At 39.8% G+C, this 18,965-nt stretch overlaps 1 protein-coding gene across 1 annotated transcript in view; it reads right to left on the bottom strand.

Moving 5' to 3' along the window:
* CPNE9 (copine family member 9) overlaps window positions 1–18,965 on the bottom strand; it is a 2,305,657-nt gene that overhangs the window by 2,268,962 nt on the left and 17,730 nt on the right. Inside the window, exon 2 of the mRNA XM_044076409.1 lies at window positions 17,136–17,199. Within this exon, the coding sequence (XP_043932344.1) occupies window positions 17,136–17,199 (64 nt within the window). The remainder of the gene's footprint in view (window positions 1–17,135; window positions 17,200–18,965) is intronic.

Genomic DNA, 18,965 nt, shown 5'->3' with positions numbered 1-18,965 from the left:
GCCACTTTTGAGATTTTAAGTATTTTTCTCTGTTTATTTGCTAAGTTTTTCTGCATAGCTGCCTAGCTTGAGCATTTTCTGGCTTGTTAAACTTGATTTCTGTATTAGTAGCTGTATTTAGAGCACAACCAAAAGCTGTTTGCTGAATTTCCTGTTTGCACTTAATTTTAAATCGTTTTTTCTTAAAACTTGCATATTTTCTGTCCTTGACCTAGCACTCTTGTGTGGGGTCATTTACTGCACTGTTATAACTTGATATTACTTGTGAACCTCTGCTATCTCTGTAAAAACAAAAAAAAAAATCTTGCTTTTTCCCACTTTTCTGAGAGTTAAAAAGTTCAGTTACAGGCTTGCTGTTCCTGAACTGTTTGAAAGTTTCTGTGAGGCCATTTTGCTTGGGCTGAAGGAGGGTCTCTCTGTTGATCAGTGGCAGTGACTAACATTGAGCAGCTTCCTGCCCCCGTAGAGGTGGTTACTGACTTGAAACTGTAGTTTTATTGGCCACTAGGGGTCATTTCCATAACTCCTTCATCTTCCTCTCTTAAAACCTAGTTGCCTCGTGGTTTGGGCATCTTTTCAGGCTTGTTGGCTGTTGGTGAAGCACCCTCCAAGAGGAAAAAACGCTGAGAGAAGAAGGGAGCCACTTTTGAGATTTTAAGTATTTTTTCTCTGTTTATTTGCTAAGTTTTTCTGCATAGCTGCCTAGCTTGAGCATTTTCTGGCTTGTTAAACTTGATTTCTGTATTAGTAGCTGTATTTAGAGCACAACCAAAAGCTGTTTGCTGAATTTCCTGTTTGCACTTAATTTTAAATCGTTTTTTCTTAAAACTTGCATATTTTCTGTCCTTGACCTAGCACTCTTGTGTGGGGTCATTTACTGCACTGTTATAACTTGATATTACTTGTGAACCTCTGCTATCTCTGTAAAAACAAAACAAAAAAAATCTTGCTTTTTCCCACTTTTCTGAGAGTTAAAAAGTTCAGTTACAGGCTTGCTGTTCCTGAACTGTTTGAAAGTTTCTGTGAGGCCATTTTGCTTGGGCTGGAGGAGGGTCTCTCTGTTGATCAGTGGCAGTGACTAACATTGAGCAGCTTCCCTGCCCCCGTAGAGGTGGTTACTGACTTGAAACTGTAGTTTTATTGGCCACTAGGGGTCATTTCCATAACTCCTTCATCTTCCTCTCTTAAAACCTAGTTGCCTCGTGGTTTGGGCGTCTTTTCAGGCTTGTTGGCTGTTGGTGAAGCACCCTCCAAGAGAAAAAACGCTGAGAGAAGAAGGGAGCCACTTTTGAGATTTTAAGTATTTTTCTCTGTTTATTTGCTAAGTTTTTCTGCATAGCTGCCTAGCTTGAGCATTTTCTGGCTTGTTAAACTTGATTTCTGTATTAGTAGCTGTATTTAGAGCACAACCAAAAGCTGTTTGCTGAATTTCCTGTTTGCACTTAATTTTAAATCGTTTTTTCTTAAAACTTGCATATTTTCTGTCCTTGACCTAGCACTCTTGTGTGGGGTCATTTACTGCACTGTTATAACTTGATATTACTTGTGAACCTCTGCTATCTCTGTAAAAAACAAAACAAAAAAAATCTTGCTTTTTCCCACTTTTCTGAGAGTTAAAAAAGTTCAGTTACAGGCTTGCTGTTCCTGAACTGTTTGAAAGTTTCTGTGAGGCCATTTTGCTTGGGCTGGAGGAGGGTCTCTCTGTTGATCAGTGGCAGTGACTAACATTGAGCAGCTTCCCTGCCCCCGTAGAGGTGGTTACTGACTTGAAACTGTAGTTTTATTGGCCACTAGGGGTCATTTCCATAACTCCTTCATCTTCCTCTCTTAAAACCTAGTTGCCTCGTGGTTTGGGCATCTTTTCAGGCTTGTTGGCTGTTGGTGAAGCACCCTCCAAGAGGAAAAAATGCTGAGAGAAGAAAGGAGCCACTTTTGAGATTTTAAGTATTTTTCTCTGTTTATTTGCTAAGTTTTTCTGCATAGCTGCCTAGCTTGAGCATTTTCTGGCTTGTTAAACTTGATTTCTGTATTAGTAGCTGTATTTAGAGCACAACCAAAAGCTGTTTGCTGAATTTCCTGTTTGCACTTAATTTTAAATCTTTTTTTCTTAAAACTTGCATATTTTCTGTCCTTGACCTAGCACTCTTGTGTGGGGTCATTTACTGCACTGTTATAACTTGATATTACTTGTGAACCTCTGCTATCTCTGTAAAAACAAAAACAAAAAAATCTTGCTTTTTCCCACTTTTCTGAGAGTTAAAAAGTTCAGTTACAGGCTTGCTGTTCCTGAACTGTTTGAAAGTTTCTGTGAGGCCATTTTGCTTGGGCTGAAGGAGGGTCTCTCTGTTGATCAGTGGCAGTGACTAACATTGAGCAGCTTCCCTGCCCCCGTAGAGGTGGTTACTGACTTGAAACTGTAGTTTTATTTTCCCTTTTGGGTCTATTCCTGCTTCTTTCCAGCCCCTGCTATCAAGCACGCTTTAACGTGCTTTTAGCGATTTAGCGGAGTTGCCACTAGAGCAGCATCGGGCAGCGCCCGGTTAAACAAGGTTAAACTCTTTCTGGCTCCAGAAAGTCTGTTCTTCAATTTTTCCCTTAGAACTGCTCTGTTAGGAACCTAAACAGTTTACACCTACACTAAAAAGTGCAGCACTTGTTCCAAATAGCTTTTTCTTCTCAAAAGCTCAGCACTTGTCTTATAAGCATATCCCTTGTCTTATAAGCATTCTCTTTGCAGGTCAAGCACTCCTATATTATACAAATCTCTCACTAGCAAAACCCCCAGAAGTGCCCACTTCCCTGCTAAGCCCACTACTTTTCTGTCTCATACCAACTCATAATTCTTTCTAGCATGTCGAAGGGTCAGATGCTGGCGTCCTCTCCTGCCCAGTTGGTGAATCTGGGAATTCTGAGACAATGTTACAATTGCCTCATGTACACGGACAACCCTCTCCTCCTCCCACGTAACACTAACACTTGTGAGAGATGCAGCTATTTAGCCAGACTGGAGGCTGAGCTCTCTCAACTCAGGACTGGCAAGACCAGGCAAGAGGAGAAGGCAACTACACACACCACAATACCAGTCTCACATAACTCAACCACACCACTGAATCAAACACATAAACACACTAAGACATACTGAGGCTCTGAGTAAAAATTTACCTAAACAGCAGAGGCCTCCAAAGCAGACACCCAAGCAACTGCAAACTCAATACACCACACAAACAACACATAAACAACAAAATCAGTGTGCAAAGCAGTCACTGCCCTTAAGGCCAAATACAACACCAAACATACTTGTCATAGGTGACTCCATAGTCAGACACACTGACGTCCCGCTCACCAGACTGAGTAAGGAGAAGGTCACAGTAAGCTGCCTGTCGGGCGCTAGAATCTGCCACATAACACAAGCACTCAGGTCTCTCAACAGCAGGTACAAGTACGACTCAGTCATTGTCCACGCTGGTGTCAACGACCTGAGATGTACCTCCTTGGACTACATGAAAAGAGACATTGAGGAGCTCTCTGATTATGTAGCCCATGCAGGTATGACCCTGACCTTGAGCAGTATCCTACCTTCACCTAGAATGATGCCACAATACAGTGATAAGATGATCAGCTTTAATAATTGGCTTAAATTCTGGTGTCATTCAAAGGGGATCCAATGTCTGTCTGCCTGGGATGACATGCTGGACAAACCACGCTGCTTCGCAAGGGACAGCTTGCACCTGCCACCCCTAGGCTTCCGGATATTGGCAAAGGCTCTTGCCACCCCCATAGTGCCTTTTTTAGGCAAGGCTCAAATTCTAAACCTACCACCCTAGAACACAAAAAAGTAAAAAAACTAAGGGTAATGCTGCTCAATGCCAGAAGTCTCAATCTCAAGATGCACGCACTCGAGGCCCTTCTCAGTATGGAGAACATCGATGTCTGTGCTGTGACAGAAACCTGGTTCAAGGCTCCTGAGAGCACCCCAGCACTAGCAGGTTTCACCTCATATCATGCGTTCCGCCCCAAAATCCGGACAACACCAAGAAAGGAGGGGTGTCCATATTCATAAAGGACACCCACACCTCAAGGTTGGTGGCAACGCACGATGCATCGGAGACCATCCAGGTGCAATTAACCATAGGCAAGACTGCTCTGCAATTTGTAGCATGTTACAGGCCACCCTCTCAAACTCAGGAACCTCACATGGCCTTCCTGAAAACAATGGAGGGATAAATGTATCTCCAAACACCATCATACTAGGTGACTTCAACTACCCTAATATAGACTGGGAACACTACTCAAGCCCAAACACTCTAGCCCAAAGGTTCCTGGAGTTCATAAACTCAAATGCCATGGAACAACTAGTCACCATCCCCACAAGAGGAGAAAACATACTTGATCTCATCATCACGAACATGGGATCACAATGTTCAACACTGGAAGTATACCCCTCACTGGTGAGATCAGATCATAAACTAATCTCGCTGGAGGTCCTCATCCCGCCCCACCTGAAATAAAAAAGACCACAGTGAAAAACTTCTCAAAAGCCGACTTCACACTTCTAAAACTAGTGTGGTCTCCTTTAAGGCCCCTGAGCCAGTGGTAAACATTACTCAAACCGCTGAATCACTTACAAATGCCTTCTACCAGCACCTACAGGACTGCATGGATCAGGCAATCCCAAACAAAACTAAGACTCTTTGTACCAAAGGCAAGCGTCCAGTCTGGTGGACCCCAGCCATAAACAAGCTCTACAACAAAAGGAGGAAGCTACTACAAGATAGAGCAAAATCCTTGAAAGGTAAGACACCTTTGATCATTATAAGTAAAAAACTAAGAGCTCTCATAAAATCATCCAAGGCAAATTTTGAGAGAAAAATCGCCAAGGACTCAAAAGACAATCATAAGGCCTTCTTTAGCTATGTTAGAAACCTAGGAGGAAACTCCCAGATATGCTCAGAATTAGTTCAAAATGATGTGAAGATTACTGAACCTACACACATTGCCAACATACTGGCTGACAGGTTCAGTGCAAACTTCCCCCCCCAAAAGGAGAGATATCTATACCAGAGGATTGTAGCCCCCCAAACATCTCCAACGCCCAGGTGAGAACTGCTCTCTCCAAAGCAAAAAACACAGCATCCATGGGACCGGATGGTGTCCCCGGCTGTGTGCTCCACGAACTCAATGAGGAATTAAACCCACAGTTAGGACAGCTGTTTAATCTTAGCCTCACCTCAGGATATGTACCCAAGGAGTGGCGACGGTGACTGTGGTCCCACTTCACAAGGGCGGTGCCTCCACCGACCCTGGAAATTACCGTCCCATTAGCTTGACAAGCCTTATCTGCAAAGCCATGGAGAGGATCATAATGGAACTCATAAATAAAGACATAGGGAACTTGCAGACTTTGGATCCAACCCAGTTTGGCTTTGTCAAAGGCAGATCATGCCTTTTAAACTTGGTTGACTTTTTCGAGACAGTCACCAAGGCCATTGATGAGGGAAAGGCAGTCCATACAGCCTACCTTGACCTGGCAAAGGCCTTCGACACAATACCCCACTCAGGTATCATCAAAAACTCATCAGCTTGAATGTAAACCCATACATCACAAGATGGGTTGCAAACTGGCTAAGTGACAGAACCCACAGGGTCAGAGTTGCTGGAGCCATGTCAGACTCAAAGCCTGTCACAAGTGGTGTCCCACAGGGCTCAGTCCTGGGTCCACTCTTGTTCGGCATCTACTTTTCTGAAGTACAAGCAAACACAGGAGGGTTATGGCTGACAAAGTTTGCAGATGACTGCAAACTGGGCCATAGTCGAAAACACATCTGACACAGATATCCTTCAGAAGGGCCTCACAGAAACTGATAACTGGTGCCAGAGCCATGGCCTAAAGTTAAATGCCAAGAAATGCATAGTCATACCCTTCGGGAAAAACAAGGTTACCCCTAGCTACCATATAGGTGGCAATCCACTGAGCACAGAATAAGTCATCAGGGATCTGGGGACCCAGGTTGACAGTAGCCTTTCGTTTGACACTCATGTTGCTAAAGTGGTTAGGAAAACCTTCTACATTGCCCACCTGATCATGAAGGGATTCACATCTAGATCAAGGGAGGTCATCGTCCCCTGTACTCATCACTCATTAGACCTATGATTGAGTACAATGCCCCATTCGAATGTATCTGACCCGACACCTGCAGCAGCTGGAAAGGCCCCAAAAGTTCCTCACCAAAAGGATAAAGGGTCTCAAAATATGTCTTATGCTGCCCGACTGAAAGAACTCCAGCTCTATTCAGTCTCATACCGCTTGCTCAGAGGTGACCTGTGCCTGACATATAAGGCCATGTCAAACCCTGATTTGATGAATATGCTTCACCTCAAAAATCTAGATCCCTCAGAACCACAAGGGCGGAGACTTAAACCTTGACACGGTTATTAATAGAATGTGCTGGAGGGACAGATTCATCACCCAGAGACTCCCTATGCTGTGGAACAAAATCCCAGTACATGTGAGGCAGAGCACCTCGCTGGCCTTGTTCAAGAGGAATCTTGACCAATGGATGGGGGATCGCAGATATACCCCAGGGATTACTTCAGTGTCACTGCTTGACAGAGGCACAGCAAAATAATAGGCATAGTTTTATTCAAACTAAAGGGGTGGCGAAAGCCAAATAACTATGGGCTAGGCTTATAAATGCCCTTGGGCAGATAGCCTAGTATGAACCTATGAACCTATAAGAGAATGTGCCACAGAAAGATGCAATAGAACTTTCTATAGAATACCTGCAGGAAATAGAAAATAAAAAATGTGCCCTCTGTTTAGAAGAAAATGAGCTAAGAGAAGAGTTGCTTCATTTAATAGAGACAGACAGACAGACATATTAAGATCAATGAAAGAAATAGACTGGAGAAGGTCAATAAAACCCAAAAAGTCAGACGTTTGATAAAACAAATGAACACAGTAATTATGACTGTCCACAGAGATCCATGTGATATAACAGAAGTAAACAGGAAATATTACTGTGCAGCTAAATTAATAACTGATAAAGTTCTACCATAAGAACACAGGGTAGTGAGGGAAAAATGGGGAGAAATTGAATACCATCATGGATGTATCGAACAGAGAAAACTATAAAGCAATTAAGACAAGAAGTATCATTGTTAGAAGACTACAGAAGAGGGAACAGATCAATAAAAATACTTAGAAAGATAAACGCGATAAAAACAATGCAGAGTATTAGAACAGATCAGGATCTATAATGCACTATCGCAAATAATAAACTAAAAATCTCAGCACAGGTGGAAAAACTTAGAAGATACTCAGATAAATATAAAAAAGTGCAAAATAAGCAATTTACTGATGACCCCAAAAAAGTTTTATAGAGAATTGGGAAACAAGGTAAAAGGAATTGAAAGACCATCAAAAAGGAAGAAATAGATACATTTTGGAGAAGTATCTATGAAGATCCTGTGGAACATAACAAAGATACTAAATGGACAGAAGAAGTAAAAAAAAGGATAAGAAGTTTAAAGGTACAGGATATGACATGGGATGAAGTAACAGCAAGCGAGACTAAAACAAAGTTAAGAAAAGCCTTTACTTGGAAAACTCCAGGCCCAGATGCAGTACTTAACATGTTTGCACAAAGATTTAGCCATGAGTAAGAACTATTTATATGCATACCTTGAACAGACACAAACTTGTCTAACAACAGGAAAAACAATGCTCCTACTTAAGAGTGAACCTGCAGGCTACCCTAAAAATTAAAGACCAATAACTTGCCTTCTGATGATGTATAAACTATACACTGGAATTGATGTTGACAGAGTTTACAATCATTTAGAAGAAAACTCAATTATGGCAACAGAACAAAAGGGCAATAAAATAAAGTCATATGGAACAAAATATCATTTGTTGTTAAATAAAGTCATAGTAGAGAACTGTAAAATGGGGAAGAATGTAAGTATGGCATGGATTGACTACAAAAAAAAAAAGCATTTGATAGTATTCCACGGTCATAGGTTCATAGATGTTTACTAGGCTAATGACCACAAGGGCTTTTTTAAGCCTAGCCATGCATCCCAAATCTCTAACAAGTTCTGATACCCTTGATAAGTGTAAGCATGGGCTTGGCAGATGAACCATTTACAGGTTACCTATTTGCTTCAGATGCCAAACCAGGAATGTATTTCCAGTTTCCCATCCAATTTTCCAAGTTGCACTTGAACTGGATTAGGGAGGAATTCTGCTTCACACGAATGGGGGCCCTGTTCCATAGACAGGGTAGTCTCTAGAATACATACCTATCTCTCCAGCAGGTCCTATTTATATCACAATGGAATAAATGGAGAAAACCCAGCAAACACAGGATAAAAGTCCACCTTGGTTCAAACAAGTCACAAATTAAGCAGCAAAAAACCAACAAGGACCAAGACAACTAAAACCATAAATTTAATTATAAGACATAAAGATAAGCTCTTTCAGACAATTCCTTCATCACGTCAATGAACAAAGTATGTTCGACTACTTTAAATAACACTTGACCGATCACAGACTCATAACTGCACTACACCTCTTTCCTCTTTGTCAAAGTTCTTGCTTGTAGTAAGTTAACCATTTCAGTGCCTGAGCATGTAGTTTAAAATTATCAGATAACAATTCAATTCATTGTGAAGTTTTGAATCATCAGTGATTAGTCTGGATGTCCTCAATGCTTGTCCTTTTACTATATTGGAGAACGTATGTTGCGGATGCATGCTGTCAGAACTAAGCAATGTTCTCTTCCAGCATAATTTCCTATATAATGTAGTCCCCATGTTAAAAAGATGAGGAGAACAAAAGGCAAAGCATGGTTTAGTAATAAAGGCATGGCACTGGAAAAAGTGAGTAATGAAAGTAAGGAGCTGAATGTTAGAGTGCCAATTAAATTCAGCAGTGACATAAAAGGCATTTGCAATATTGTGTGAAACAATTGGAAAATCTTAGCCAACAATGATAGTGGACAACTTTCCAAAATTTGTGTATAAAAGGAATAAAAATCTCAAGCAGCTTCTTCACAAAACTACTACTAGTCTCAATGCAAAGTTGCCTGTCAGTGAAAGAATCGAGACTTATTGTTGCCTGCGATGTAAGGCTTGCAAAGAAATATCTAAAAGTAACATGTTTACACACCCGATTACAGGGGTGAGATACCAACCTAAACGTTATGCTGACTGTTGCTCTTGCAATGTGATATAACTTGCCAAATGCAGATCCTGTACTTTGTTTTATGTAGGTAAAACAAACAGAAGATTAAAAGACCATATACTGCAGCACCTAAGTGATATCAGACTTGGTAAAAATACTAGTGCTTTATATCAGCAGTTAGATAAACTTGAACACAATTTTACTTTTATGGTATTGCAGTTATGTGAACCAAATAAAAAAGGGGTGATATACACAATCGAACAGAAGTGGCAGAAGCCCATTGGACAGCAGATTTACAAGCTGATAAACTCCCTGGTTTGAATAGATATCTTCCCTTAAAACACATTCTGAGAAAACGTAAGCTCAGGCACTGAAATGGTTAACTTATTACAAGCAAGAGCTTTGAGAAAGAGGAAAGAGGTGTGGTGCAGTTACAAGTCTGTGATTGGTCAAGTGTTATTTAAAGTAGTCAAACATACTTTGTTCATTGATCTGATAAAGGAATTGTCTGAAAGTGCTTATCTTTTATGTCTTATAATTAATTTTATGGTTTTAGCTTCCTTGGTCCTTGTTGTTTTTTTATTTATATCACAGGCAAGGTTTAAGTCTTTAGAATGGGTAATTATGGTACTGTTTGTTTTGTGGATATGCAGGAGGTCCATCAAAGTGGGGTCTGACAATGCCCTGTATACCAGGCAAATATCTCCCTTCAAAAACCTATAGGAGAAAGAATACAGAGGTAGGGTCTTGAGATGGTCTGCATAGGACATATTACTTATGCCCTGTATTCTTTTAGTGAGGAACCTCTGTGGACGTTCCAATTGTTGGATATACCTGGTTAGGTACATACCACAGAGGGCATTGTACTCAATGATAGGTCTGATGAATGCCAAATACAGTAGAACAATGACTTCCTTGGACTTAGATGCCATACCTTTGTTTATAAGTTGCGCACCATAGAATGATTTCCTCACCACTGTAGACACATGATGATCAAAGGCTAGATTACGATCTATGAGTGTCCCTAAGTCCCTGACTACTGGGTCAATTTATCATGAATAAAAGAGTGTTTAAAAATGTATAAAATACACCCTACACTGATCGACTACATTACAGTGACCATAGAACAGTGGCAGACCACTTTGCAATTAAGCCATGATAAAAGACAAATTATTATTACAGGGATAAAAATTCAAAGGGGGATATTCCAGGGTGACTCTCTGTCACTGCTGCTATTCTGCCTTGCCCTTAACCCATTAAGCTGTCTACTTAACAACTTAGGCCATGGTTATAATTTGGCTCATAGAAAACAACAAACTGTAAAGACTTCTCATCTTCTCTTTGTTAATGATTTAAAACTGTATAGCTCATCAGATAAGGAACTGAAAGCACAACTGCAAGTTGTCAAAACTTTTTCAGCTGATATGAGAATGTCATTTGGTCTTGATAAATGTGCAAAAGCAACCTTTAAATCAGGAAAACTGCAGCACAAAGAAAGCATCAGTTTGGGGCAAGAATGTGATATAAAACAACATGAGCAAGAGGAAGTATATAAATATTTGGGAACTGATGAAGGATCAACAATAAAACATGAACAAATGCACATAAAACATAGTAAGGAATACTTTAGAAGACTTAAATTAATCCTGAAAACAGTGTTGACGTCTAGGAACAAAATCCAAGCTATAAACCAATTTTCTCTTCCTGTCCTAACTTACAGTATTGGAGTGATAGACTGGCCCAAAAACATGCTGGATAGATTAGATAGGAAAACAAGAAGGTTGCTTCATGCTCACCAAATGATTTATAAAAATCATTGCATACCAAGATTATATATTTCCTGTTCCGAGAGAATGACAGACTCATGGCAGTCAGACTTCAGTATAATGATCTGGCAGTACTCATAATCTCAGCCTATGCCCCACAGCAGGGTTGTGATAGTGAGGAAAAGAGCACATTCAGAAAGCAATTGCAGGACCTACTAGATAAAGCAGGACAACATGAATTGGTGTTGATAATAGCTGACTTGAATGCACATATCGGGACAGACAGAACAGGATATGAGGACTGCCTGGGTCCACATGGGTGGGGCAACAGGAATAAAGAAGGATAAGCCATTCTAGACTTATGTATGGCACATGGATTGATAGTAGCCAACACATGGTTCAGAAAGAGAGACAGTCACAAGATCACATACAAGAATAGTCAACATGCAACTCAGGTTGACTTCCTCCTAGTAAAGAAAAGGCACTGGGGCAGAATCCATGATTGCAAAGTCATCCCCAGTGAAACAGTCGGCCCACAACATAAACCACTAGTTGTCAATATCAGCTGCAAGCAGTGGTCAGAGAAGGCTCTAAGGTCAACAGAGACCAGGCTGAAGACCTGAAAGTCGACTGGAGAGAAAGTACAACAGTTCAAGCAATTACTCAGTGATCTAGTACCCCAAGAAGAGGAGGAAATAGGTAGAGTTGAAGAAGAATGGCCACACCTAAAAACAGCATGTGTTAGGACTACAGAAAAGATATGTGGCAGAGCCAGGTATAGAAATAAGGTACATAAGGAAAGCTTGCGGTGGAATGCAGAAGTCCAGGTAGTCATCAAAAGAAAAAAGGAGTGCAGGAAGAAGTGAGAGACAGAAAAGACTGACCAGGCTAGGAAGGACTACTGGTTGGCTATCAAAGAAGCTAAGAAAGAAGTTGCAATAGCAAAGAATAGGGCATCACAGGCACTGTATCAACTTCTGGAAAGTGACTCAGTAAGGGGCACAAAGAAATTATATCAGGTTGCAAGGCAAAGACAGAACAATAAAGAAGATAGTCAGACATCCTTCATAAGGGATGCCAGCAGCAACTTGCTCACCGCCCAGAGGACATCAAAGGTAGATGGAAGGAGTATTTCCAGTTTCTGAATGAAGAAACCCCAACAGAAGCTGCACTGCCCAAGAAACAGCCTACGATGAGAGAAGAAGAGGAGCCCACCTTAGAAGAAGTAAGAACAGCACTAAGGAAGATGAAGTCAGGGAAAGCAGCAAGCTCAGATGAGGTCACAGCAGATATGATAAAGATGCTGGGTGAGAGAGGGGAGAAATGGCTCCTCAGGGTACTAATAGCAGTGTGGATAGAAAGGCATATCCCAGATGACTGGAGAATAAGCATACTCATGCCAGTGTGTACAAGAACAAAGGGGACATCCACAACTGTGGGCAGTACAGAGGCATCAAACTCCTATCACATTGCATAAAAGTTCTGGAGAGGGTGATTGATAAACGAATACGCAGAGTAGTAGAATGTATGATGGGAGATGAGCAGTTTGGATTCAGATCAGGATGCAGCATAATTGACCCGATGTTTGCATTGAGACAGATACTTGAGAAGAAGCTAGAGATGAGGAGAGAGTCCAACTGGGCATTCCTAGACTTGGAAAAAGCATATGACAAGGCCCCAAGAAAGCTTATCTGGGCAGTACTGTGGTGGTTTGACGTCCCAGAAACATTGGTAGAATTAGTGCAGGCTATGTACAAGGACCCAATAACTCCAGTACAAACAGTGTTTGGCCTCACAGAGGGATTTCCAGTGGGTGTGCGTGTACATCAGGGTTCAGGTCTGAGCCCACTGCTGTTCATACTGGTGATGGACTACATTAGCAAACAGGTTGGAGGGGACAGATCAATAAAGCTGCTGTATGCAGACGATGTGGCAGTACAGGCAGACTCTGAAATAGAACTTCAGCAAAGGATAGGCGAATGGAATGCAAATCTGAAGGCACATGGAATGAAACTAAGCACAGATAAGATGGTGGTAATGAGAGCAAATTGGGGAAATCAGAAGAAGCTGAGAAAAGAGATAGAAGGGAAGATAGTGGAACAGGTAAACAGCTTCAAGTATCTGGGAGGAGTAGTTGAGGAGAAGGGTAGTCTGAATAAAGAGGTTAAAGCTAGAATCAGAGGGGGTGCAGCCAACTGGCATAGAGTATAAGGTGTAGTCTATGACAGAAGAATGCCAAAGAAGCTGAAAAGTAAGGTGTACAAGACAGTAGTCTGACCAGTACTACTGTATGGTACAGAAACCTGGGAAGTAAAGGCAGAACAGTTGAAGAAGCTAGTGGTGATGGAAATGAAGTGCCTGAGAAAGGTGATAAGATGCACACTGTGGGACAGATGAAGAAATGAGGACATAAGAGCAGAAGCCAAAGTAGCTCCAATTGCAGAAAAAATCAAAGAGAACAGATTATGGTGGTTTGGGCACATGTGTAGAAAAGAAGTAGACAATCTAGTGAAGAAGATTTGAGACAGACAGGAAGAAGGTAAGAGGAAGTGAGGATGTCCAGCAAAAAGGTGGATGGATTGTGTGAAAGAAGATCTGTGACAGTCAGGCATGAGTGTTGAAGAAGACAGGAGTGTGGCACTGAATCGAGAGAGTTGGCGACAGTTAACACAATACCCCGACCCCAAGTAGAAAAATGTGAATAAGCGGGCTGATGATGATGATGATGTTTCAAAGGAAGGATGGTCCTCCTTGAAATTGATTGCATGTATAGATCTGCAATCGTGGGACTTCACACATATCTGCTGACCTCACAAGACCCAAATGTAGAGAAAGTTTTGAAACATGAGGAGAACAAATCTAAGATAACTTCCCTGATTAGTCTAGCAGAAGCATATTGGCGTCAAGCGGGAATGGAAATCAAACCACAAATAGATAAAAATCAGAAGGCAGCTGAATGTGCTAAAAAACAAAAGACAGAATATAAGGTGAATGACCAGATGAGAAGGCAAGAAATGTGGAGAATGCAATATAGTTGCAAATATAGAAAACTTCTGGAAGAACCTCATGTTGATCAGGAATGAACGGAAGAATGGTTAAAGAGAGGCAAATTCAAACCAAGAGATGAAAGGTTAATATTGGAGGCTCAAGATAGTGGGCTACCTATATGCTGGCTTACAAAGGCCATTGAACATGTCAGAGAAACAGACGAATGTAGGTTTTGTAAAACAGAATTGGAAACAGTTGCCCACCTCATTGCTGGTTGTGACATACTAATGGCAGAAAGACTGCATATTGAAAGGCATAATAATGTGGCAAGATGGTTGCACTGGGGATTGTGCAAACATTATGGCACTGCAGTGGCTGAAAAACACTGGAGACATGAGCCATAAAGCATTATAGAAAATGATGAAGACTGCATCACATGGGATCATCCATTACCAACAGTTCAAAAGATAGATACTAGAAAGCTGGATATAATGGTCCATGAAAAGAAGACAAAAGTAGCATTGATCATTCAAATCACCACACCCAGTGACTACAGTGTCTTGCGTACAGAGACACAAAGTCATAAAATATCAAGATATGCAGGCAGAAATGAAAGCAATGTGGAAGAAAGATACCCAGACAGTTCCAACAGTAGTAGGAGCCACAGGTCTCATAAAAAAGAATCTATAAACATATTTAGATATGTTACCAATACATGTAACTGCAGAAGGAGTCACTACTGGGCACATTGCAGGTGCTGCGAAGAGCACTTCTGGCTGATATAAAAGATTAAAACGATACTAATTTCATGAACTTTAATCATACTTTGACTTAGGAATGGGGTCCATTCCCGTCATGGTATTAGAAACCCAAAAGATTTGGAGAAATAAAAAAAAAGGGTAGTATAGAAGAGGACCTTCTCCAATTTTAGCAGACATTTATGAAGCAAGTAAAGCTTTATTAACTGCTCACACACCAGCCTTCATTTAAAATATGGCATCACAAACAAAATATCAATGGAAATGGGAGAATTACTGTTATTCTAAATTATTTTATTTTATATTTTTTTAAACAGGCACCTGTTATGTGACAGCAATATTTCCTTTCTTCCTCCTCCATGACAGACACGAACAGTACTATTAGAGCAGGATTAGAAATATGGTACTGTGATTATTATCTAACCTGTTTTGAAGCAAAGCCTATATCACAGAGTTGATTAAAACAAACTAGTGGTCAGGTCTTAATAGTTTAATAGTTCTAGTTGATGAATAATTCAAAGATACAATAATACTGCTTCAACATATGATTTCAAAGATTCACATGTGCACTTTTCCACAAACTAGAGAAGAAATGTTATATTTAAAACTTCACTAGGTACACACAAAATAACAATGAACTTTCCTATCATCCAAGTATATAGCATATTTCAATATTTCTATCATATACTAGTAATACAGTAATGTTCTTTACACAGCTTGCGATTTTAAGCCCTTTATACAACTGATTTAGGTAATGCAGATTAGCATATCTCTGATTTGTAAATACATCAATTGTTTGCTCTGTTATCCCTATACAGTCAGTGTCATCCCACTACAAAGAAGAGGTATATTCATTTTTTAATAACACTGAGTTCACAGGTTTGTTTCTCAGTACAATAAATTATTCCCTGCTGCATACTGTGAAATCTCTTGGGGGACAGTCACAACCTTACTATTTTCAAATGCATTTCAAGTGACTGTCTCCTTTACTGGTCACATAATGACACATAAAAATGAACAGTAATGACCCCAGACATTTACTTCTCCTGTCATTTGATTCCTGTACTGTCGGAGACATTTTCACACTATCCCTGTAATATGCACCTTCAAGGTTACCTACTTTATCCATTCAGTATAAGAACTCTAACAAATGTGCATATTTGTCTGATATAGTAAGATGAGTCATTATGGTTGCAGTACTTAATATTTAGGCTGCTTGTAACAGATTTGAATTTATTTGTACAATAGCAATTGTTTCAACAGTGAACACTGGAATCCTCCATTTTTCCATTTCTGCTCGTAGACAATCTACTAATAAGACGTTCACAACTTTAGTTAAATGCATTGCAGAAAAGCATATACCTACCCACTTTTTACTTGTGAAAACAATGATGAGACACTGCATAATCCTAATGCTACTGTTGGCCTTGATGTATGCAATGAATGTAATTATCCCCTTTGAAATTATGCGTATTTCAGCAACATTGCTTTGGAATTCATTTAGTAATCTTAATGACATGTGAAATGCCTTTTCTTGCTAGTGTTATTTCAGAATTTACTTTGCAAACAGTGTAACCTTGGATGAAAATTATCCAGAAAGTGTTGACTTCTGTGGATGGGGGTCCTTGTGAAAACCATATAGAGCGCACCTCTTTTTCTGTTTGCAGTGACTTCCTGTCCTTGTTTTGTATGCCATTTTATTTAGAAGCAAAACAGCTGAGAGAAACATATTCTGTGATCTGTATATTCTATTCTGTCCTATAGTTTATGAGAAACAAGGAATTGACACATCTTCTTTTCTTTTCTTTATCCTCTAAACAAATACCAGTATTTTAGCATTCTTTGTGTCTATCCTACTCACCCTTTCATCAGTCCATGGATTCAGTACACACTGCAGCAGCTGAAAATCTAGCAGACCTTTTCTACTACTCGTTTAAAAAAAGTGTGTATCCTGATATCTTCCTTGTACCTATTTCATGCCTCTGTTTCCACATAACCTACAATTTACTTTACTATTGTATCACACTGCCTGGAAGGTTCTATAATTAGATACAAGTTCAAGTCTACTACTCAGAAAATGTATGCTTAAATGAATGCACAGATATTAATGTAGATATGAAGTATAAAGCTACATGAAGACACCTATTAATCTATACAGAAAAATACAAGAATGTAAATTAAAATGTCTATTCAAACAGAACTCTAAATGTGTACACAGATGCTTTCTAAGCAACATTCTTATACACTCATCTTTCTGAAAGACGTACAGCTAAATTATGCTGCAAAGCAGTTATTAAGCATCACTTGTGCATGAAAGGTGTGAAAGACACATGTAATATTTAATATAAATGTACTCATAGTGTACATAAAAATTAACCAAAAGAGAATACATATACCACAATTTGAAAAGGGTTGAAGACTGCTTTTGCAAATACTGACCCGGCAGTTGCTGAGTTCCTCTGCGAAGAATATAATGGTCCCACATTTCTTTCCTGGAATTCCCCTGGGGATGAAAGAGAGAGAGACAGTACTGTTTATAAGCAAGAAAATGCAGACAGCAAAAGGGTGGGGTGGGGGGAACAGACTGAAAGTTGATGACAGATTGAGGTCTACAGCTGTATCAAAACTCCAGACTAGCAATTACCTGCTGCTTTTGGTACCCTGGCAGCCTATAGCTCCAATTTTACAAAATGTTAGGACAGATGTGACAAAGTAAGGCATACTTCCTGTATGAGGGATTTTGACATAACCTGATAGAGCTAAGGTTCCATGCTTCAAAGAAAGAGTATGTGCAGCTAATATTAAGGAATAATATTCTTCTGAATATTATGCAGAAATGTTTCAAAATGAAAAATCTGATTATGTCAGTCAAGTATATGAGCAACAGTGTAACACATATGCTTGTGCATACTTGCCAGATATTTTTAGCTTACAAAAGTTTTAATTGTTAGCCACCCAGACCGTTCTCCTCTGCTGTTCCAGATAGCTAATTTAGTACAAAGATAAAGCAGTGTAACATAGGTAACCAGACTAAAATTACCTGTTCTGTAATTTTCTACCTGTCCACTTAACACCTCTCACTCAAATTCATTTGCTGGTGAATAATTAGTAGCATGTCACTTTTAAAACTTGACTTTTACAGTATGATATGATAAAATGCTTAGTAATGATTCAGTTATTTCTAAAGTATATACTGCAATTTTTTTGTATGAAATACATTTTAACCTTACTAACCACATATGAAATCATTTTAACTTTACTAAGCACACAATTTTTATAGTAGATAAAACTGTGCATTCAAAGCTGTTTGCGTTTAGTTTTCCATTCCATCTAGCTGACAGTAGAAAGAAAAAAAGACAAATCATGAAAGTCTAAAAAATAAGTCACACTGGTTTACTGAGATGTGATTGATACCTTTTATTTGACAAGCATAAGCTTTAATTGTGATGGTCAGTAAAAATGTAACACCTCTGTTTTCTGGTGGAAAATGGACATAATGCCCGAATATATATATATATATACACACACACACTTATATATGTATATACATACATACATACATACATACACACACACACACACACACACACACACACACACACACACAATTTTGAGGAACAGGCTAAAACTATGTGGCAAAAATGTGGATAGTTGAGAGGTATGCTTCAGAGATGTAAGGGGCAGTTTTTTATAGTATACAGACTCGTATGTTCATAGCCGACTACAAGGCTTTCATACATTTTAAGCCCAGACATTCTTGTTTGTAACCCAGCTGTGTTATCCCATGGGTATTTACCTATCTTTGCCATAGCTATATTTAAATACTTCTCATTTGTAGCAGATTATTTTGTTTGCATCTCACCTTTAGTGCATTAGGGGACTCTATAAGGCAGGGTATTCAAGCACTGCCTTTGTCTGTTAAGATACTAGAGGGCAGTCCTGAGGTAAATTTCCTATTTTCAATCCACTGGTCCAAATTGCAATTATGCAATGTTATGGAAGCGCTTTGTTTTATGTATATGGGGAGTCAGCTCCATAATAGAGTATCCTCTGGGATATTTACCTGCTACTCCAGACCATTTTATTTATATTGCAGAACAGGTTGAGGTCTCTGGACTGGGTATTTCTAATACCATTTTACCTGTGGATGTGAAGTAGATCCATTAGTGCTTTGTCTGGGGATGCCTTAGAGGGCAGCCATAGGCTGGCACTTAGTAGTCTATATGAGACAGAGTATAGTGATAGGGCTTTTAGGTGGTCCATATAGGT

This window comes from Protopterus annectens, chromosome 7.part0, assembly GCF_019279795.1.
Source record: "Protopterus annectens isolate FY-2018-M chromosome 7.part0, PAN1.0, whole genome shotgun sequence".
In the NCBI taxonomy this organism is placed as follows: domain Eukaryota; kingdom Metazoa; phylum Chordata; order Ceratodontiformes; family Protopteridae; genus Protopterus; species Protopterus annectens.
This window is presented reverse-complemented; position numbering and strand designations above follow the sequence as displayed.